Source organism: Nicotiana sylvestris, chromosome 4 (assembly GCF_000393655.2).
Source record: "Nicotiana sylvestris chromosome 4, ASM39365v2, whole genome shotgun sequence".
Classification (NCBI taxonomy): domain Eukaryota; kingdom Viridiplantae; phylum Streptophyta; class Magnoliopsida; order Solanales; family Solanaceae; genus Nicotiana; species Nicotiana sylvestris.
Window position 1 is genome coordinate 116,288,399 of NC_091060.1, and position 6,296 is coordinate 116,294,694.

The 6,296-nt window shown below is 33.9% G+C and overlaps 1 protein-coding gene across 1 annotated transcript; it reads right to left on the minus strand.

The window, feature by feature from the left end:
- Positions 1–1,027: 1,027 nt before the first annotated feature.
- On the minus strand, positions 1,028–3,257 carry LOC138890048 (uncharacterized). The gene is made up of 6 exons (XM_070173398.1): positions 2,598–3,257; positions 2,354–2,455; positions 2,131–2,193; positions 1,898–2,023; positions 1,715–1,819; positions 1,028–1,528 (listed from the first exon to the last, which is right to left on the minus strand). The coding sequence occupies exons 1-6, from the start codon at positions 3,255–3,257 to the stop codon at positions 1,028–1,030; spliced, it is 1,557 nt and encodes a 518-aa protein (XP_070029499.1).
- Between the last annotated feature and the right edge of the window lie 3,039 nt (positions 3,258–6,296).

Genomic DNA, 6,296 nt, shown 5'->3' on the forward strand with positions numbered 1-6,296 from the left:
TTGCAGAAAATAACTACCTGGTCTAAGTGTTGAGGCATAGATGGTGTTTGCATTCCAACAGATTCACTTCCTTTACCTTTAGATATGCTTGTATCTTCATGCAAAAAAAAACTAAATAATACTGACTAAATTTTATAAAATAATACCAATACACTTCACACCTGTCTGTGAGCCAACAAGTGTGAATATATGTATTTCTCCTTTTTGATATAGCTGCACAAGCTCACCAAATTATTTTTGAGCTACCTCGAGTCTTTCTGAAAAATCATTCAAAAACAAAATAAAAAAAATAAAGTATGCAAAATTTCAAATTGTAAAAAATATACTTGCATCAAATGTAATAAATTCATGATCTATAGAATACCTTGATGTTTGTCTTCCGCTGTGGTTTCCCCAAGCTGCATGCCTTTGTTGATATAAACAATTACAACTTCATTCAACTTTGCGCCAACGTCGAGGATCATTGGAGCATTTCCTGGAAGGTTTTTCTCAACACTACTTTCATTCAATTCAGAGAGTTTTTGAGTTGTGTCAAGTGAAGCACAACTAGTTTCAACTTCCATTGCATATTCATAAAGAGAGGGAATAGATCAACTAGTTTTTCTATATATATATAATATAGAAAAAATTTATACCTGTAGTGAAAATTTCACTACAGGATATTATCAACAAAATCAGTTAAAAACTTCAACTCTAAGAAGGCTGAAGTTCGACAGTTACAAAACAAAAACTTCAGCTCTAGAGCTGAAGTTCGACAGTTACAAAACAAAAACTTCAGTTCTAGAGCTGAATTTTGACAGTTACAAAACAAAATCTTCAGCTCTAGAGCTGAAGTTCGACAGTTACAAAACAAAAACTTTAGCTCTGGAGCTGAAGTTCACCAGTTACAAAACAAAACATTCAACAAAAAACATGCTGTCGTTTTTACAAAAAACAAAACACAATTTCAAATCCAAAAATAATGCTAAAGTTCATAAAAATATATAACAAAAAAACACAAAACATGAAACAAAACTTCAGCTCCTATCTAAGGTATCATTGAACTATTATAAACTTCACACTTTATACCTGTAGTAACAATTTCCTGTATATCACCACCTAAAATTTCCATGAAAATAGCTAGTGCTCCATCAAACCGATTGTCTTTCCCAATAGTGCTAGACACATCACTCGCTTTCAGTTCTAAATTACCAACATGTGCTTGATCTCCATCGCCAAACAAATTGCCTTTTCCAATATCACTTTCCAAAGCACAACTCGGTGCATGTTTTCCAGTACCAACAACTTGATCATCTACACCTTTCTCAGTTGTTAACTCTTCATCATTTCCATCTTTACTCAATCTATAAACACTAGATTGTTCCTCTCCACCTTGTTGTTGAACATGTTCATCGCATTCAACAGCCGCTTCCTTACGTGTAGCATTATCATCTGCGACTTTATGCGATGGATCATGAGTAGCATGTTCTTCAATATAAACAACTTGATTATCTGCAACTTGCTTGCTTCCAACATTCTCAGTTGATAACTATTCTTCATCATTTCCATTTCTGCTCAATCTATCAGCACTGGAACGTTCCTCTTCAACTTTTTCTTGAACATGTTGATCGCCTTCAAAAGCCGATTCCTCACGTGTAGCATTTACATCTGCGACTTTATCTAATGTATCATCAACAACATTAATATCTTATGGATGTTCGTAACAATCGTTCACCCTATCATATTCTCGATAGTTACTCAAATCAAAATTGCCATCGTCCATTCCATTTGATTTGTTGACAATCTTAAACAACTGTTCAAACTTCTCATTGAAATATTCCTAGAAAAAAAATTACTAACAATGATTAATCTGAATAATATCACCAGAAATAAAAAGACTTCTCTATAAATTAGTTACCTTCACTTTTACAAAAACCGCATCCATAATAGCAGATCGCTCATCCTTTTTAAACTTATCGAAAACTTCTTTCACGATCGTGCTTTTTTCTTTTTCTGCATGCCTTTGAACCTCCATCGTTAACCTCTAGAATAGACACACAACAAAAATTCAGATATTGAAGAAAACTTCAGCTTAAAAACATGTTATACTTTTACAAAAACAAAACCAAAAAACTTCAGATCAAAACTTACAGAACATATTGTGTCGAGTAATTCATTGTCATCAAAGTCAGTTGTAGAACGGTTAGAACGACTCTGGGTACGAGATGATTCGCCAATAAAAAGGAGTTCGATTCGCTTCTTTTGATCGACTCCGACTACATGGTGATTCACCAATAACATGAGTTCGATTCGCTTCTTTTGATAGACTAAGAGTACGTGGTAATTCACCAGTTGAAGGAACCGCGTTAAGTACCTTTGAAAGAAACCGGCTGCATGGTAATTGTTCAATTAAAGGCATTGAATTCGATTCTTCTTCTGTAGGAATTATATCCAATACCCTAAAGTTGTGATATCTCTGTTTAATATAAAAAAAGTATATTATGAGAAGAAAAAAACTAATACGCCAACATATTAACACAAAGACAAAAAAAGTAACTTACTTCATGACTACTGAACAGATCAAAAAGTTCGGGAAATTTAGGCTATCCCACACATACATAACGTAACATCCTGGGAACTTGAGGGGTATCAAGGTACTCATCCTCTCTTATATACTTCTCCCGAATATCTGGGAAGCGCTCATAGAACCAAGCACATAACGGATATGAAAATCCACCAAGTTTATACTCAGTTGAACGTAATTTGTTCTGCTTGTCCAATGCATGTTTCAGTGAGTAAATGAGCTTCTCATAAGCCACATTACCCCAAGGATATTCAACACAAACCTTATCATCTTCAACAATAGATGCATACTCCTCCATCACAGATGACTCAGTCTTTTTCCCAAACAAAATAGACTCTACAATAAGAATTTTCATAAGCTTCATAACATCATCATCGCTCTCGCATACGTGTATGTGATTCACAACATTCTTTGGAATTTCATTCCGAGTCATAAAATCTCGAATATCCTTCAAAGTCACACCCTTGGACTTACCAAAATAGCGCTTCAGAATATTGCTCTCTCGATTAATTGGTTTTTCAACATTATGTGCTGTAATCCGCAAACCGTACATAATGTGAAAATCTTCAAGGGTGAAGGAAACATCATGGCCAAAAATCTTGAAACTAATGGAGTCTCGATCATTGGTGAATATTTGAGAAAGACATAGACAATGAACCAACTTCATGCTGCATTGGAAATTCTCCATAGCCATAATGTATCGAAATGTACCATTATTAAGCTTATCCCGTTGTGTAAGAGTCAAGAAAGTTGCAATTAATTTCTTCAAATCGTGGTTCCCCTTCTAGTAACCCTTACAGTTAAACCAATCTCGAAACTCAAAATATTTTTGTCCTGGTCTTGTAGGTGGAGGAGACATAAGGACCTGGGGGTATTATAGGTTGTCTAGGTGCTTTAGCTGCTTTGCGTACTTTAGCTGCATTAGGATCTTTAGGTGTTTTAGGTGCCATCTGTTCAAAAAAAGTAAAACATACAAAAAATAATATCAGGACATTATCAAAAAGATCAGTTAAACTTCAATCTCTAAAAAGGCTGAAGTTTGACAATTATAAAACAAAAACTTTAACTATAGAGCTGAAGTTCGACAATTACAAAACAAAAACTTCAACTCTAGAGCTGAAGTTCGACAGTTATAAAACAAAAACTTCAGCTCTAGAGCTGAAGTTCACCCTCCTAAAACTGAAGTTCACCAGTTACAAAACACAAAACATTCAGCAAAAAAAATATACTGTAGTTTTTACAAAAAAACAAAACACAATTCAAATCCAAAAATAATGTCAAAACATGAAAAAAAAACTTCAGCTCCTATCTAAGTTATCATCACTTTAATAATATCATCTATTTAACTCTCAAAATTTTTAAAAATTTGGACGTCTAATCACTGAAGAATTTATAGAATTCTCATCAACAAAATAAAAACTCGTTCAAAAAACCTAAAAATACAATCGTAAAAGTAAAATTAATGCACTTATCAAACTAAACCCTAAGAAACTATTTAATCATAAATACATGACTATCAAAACCAAAACCAGAAATAAAACCCAGAAATCGTAAAATAAAACCCAGAAAGTTAATGCAATGTACCCGTGATTAAATCGTAATGTAGGAACAATGATGACTAGCAGTTGAAAAATCAAAACAACGACGAAAACCGTTTGATTTCAGAGAAGAACAAATCAAAAAACGCGAATAACGGGAGAGAGAGACAGAGACAGTAGAGAACTAGCGTATACTTGGAGAGAAAGTAGTCTTTTAATAAAGAAGGGCAAAATAGTCTTTAAAAGGCTTTTAACAAAAAAACAGGTACGGGTGAAAAAAGAAAGACAAAATGGCTACAGGTTAAAAAGGGGCGCCCCATGCAATTTTTACCCAAAAATATGGCACTTTTCTCCATTTGGGTAGAACTTTAAAGTTAAAAGTATTTTGTATGGCACAATCAAGGGACAATACTAACAACTTAAAATTCGTCAAAATAGCATGAGCTAATAATTTTTCGGATTAGTAATCGAAAAATAGACGCCGTTTGCAAAATTATTGAAAAATATCCATTATTTTGCTGAAACACAAAAAGTTCCAGCATAATATGCGAGATTATGGAGCTACTGCGTATAAACTTCCAACATATTATGTTAGAACTTCGGGACACGGAAAGTTCGAGCGTAATATATGGGATTATGGAGCTCAAGCATATAAACTTCCAGCATATTATGATGGAACTCCAACACATTATAAAATTCCAGCATATCATGCTGGAAGCTCATATGTAAAAAAATCGAACTTCAGCATATTATGCTGGAATATATTCAGATTTTAACAGTATTTTTGTTCAGATTCAATTTCGATTACTTTTGAAATTGTGGCTATTTTCAATTCCTAATTGTATATTTGGCTATTTTTGAATTTCACCCTTATGGAAACGACAAAAAATATGTGTTCCTCGTAATTCAAAGGCCATCTTCACCCGAATATAAGGGGAGAAATTCAAAAATAGCCAGATTTACAACTGCTCGTTCAAAAATAGCTCAGTTTCAAAAGTAATCAAAATTTAGCCACTTTTCATGTAAAGATAAATCTGAGCGAAAACACTGTTCAAAGCCTGGAAAATACGCCAGTATATTATACTGGAGTTCCAGCATAAGTATGTATGCTTGAACTCCAGCATATTATACTGGAGTTCCAGGATAAGTATGCTGGAACTCCAACATAATATGATGGAGTTCCAGCATAATATGATGGAGTTCCAGCATAATATGATGGAGTTCCAGCATAAGTACACTAGAGCTCCAGCATAATATACTGGAGTTCCAGCAAGTATATTTGTCCTGTATAGTATACTGGAGTTTGGAGCATCGGTGCTCCTGTCTCCAGTATATTATACTGGAGTCAGCAAAGTATACCGGTCAAGCATAATATGTTGGAGGTCATACACAGGTGCACCGAACTCCAGTATATTATGTTGGACCGGTCTCTGTTGCAACAAAATAATGGCTATTTTTCATTAACTTCGTAAACGCTGGCTACTTTTGAATAACCAGTTCGAAAACTGGCTATACCGTGCTATTTTTACGAATATAAGCCCAAGAATCAAAGATACAAATTTTTCTTAGTAAGGGAGTAATTTGGTTGATAATGAGAAATAAGTATAAAAGAGAATATTTAAAGGGTTTTATTAAACGCAGAATACATAGAATAATTTATCAGAAAAGTTATTCAAGCCTTGAAGTTTTTCTGAAGTGATTTACATCCTATCACTCATGGCCTCCTTGATTTTAGATTTAGAAGTCAGACAAAATTAAGTCAAATTTTTCAAAAGAAAATCTTTGTCTAGCAAGTAACTAGGAGCACGTCTTGACGGGAAGGTATGTTCGTTATCATTATAATTTATAAATTGTGTTTGATTCTCGTTAGGATTGTGACGTATTACTACTTCTGAAGTGCAAACTTGTACCCAGTGTTAAAACCAGCTCCCACTCCTTACTAGTTAGGAGGGGGGGGGGAGAAGAGAGAAGAAAACAGCAAAAATAATGTGTTTCACAATCAAATTTGTAGTAAAGCCATCATTTTCATTTGTATTCACTTAGGTCAAGATGGAGGAAAATTATGAGAATTCGAAACTTTCCCCAACCTAATGGAGGTTCCGAAAACAGTACTTAAAAAAAATCATATTATGTCGTAAATTCTTCACTTTTTGGTATATTACTGGTAAGTAGGAGATATATTTATTATTACTAAA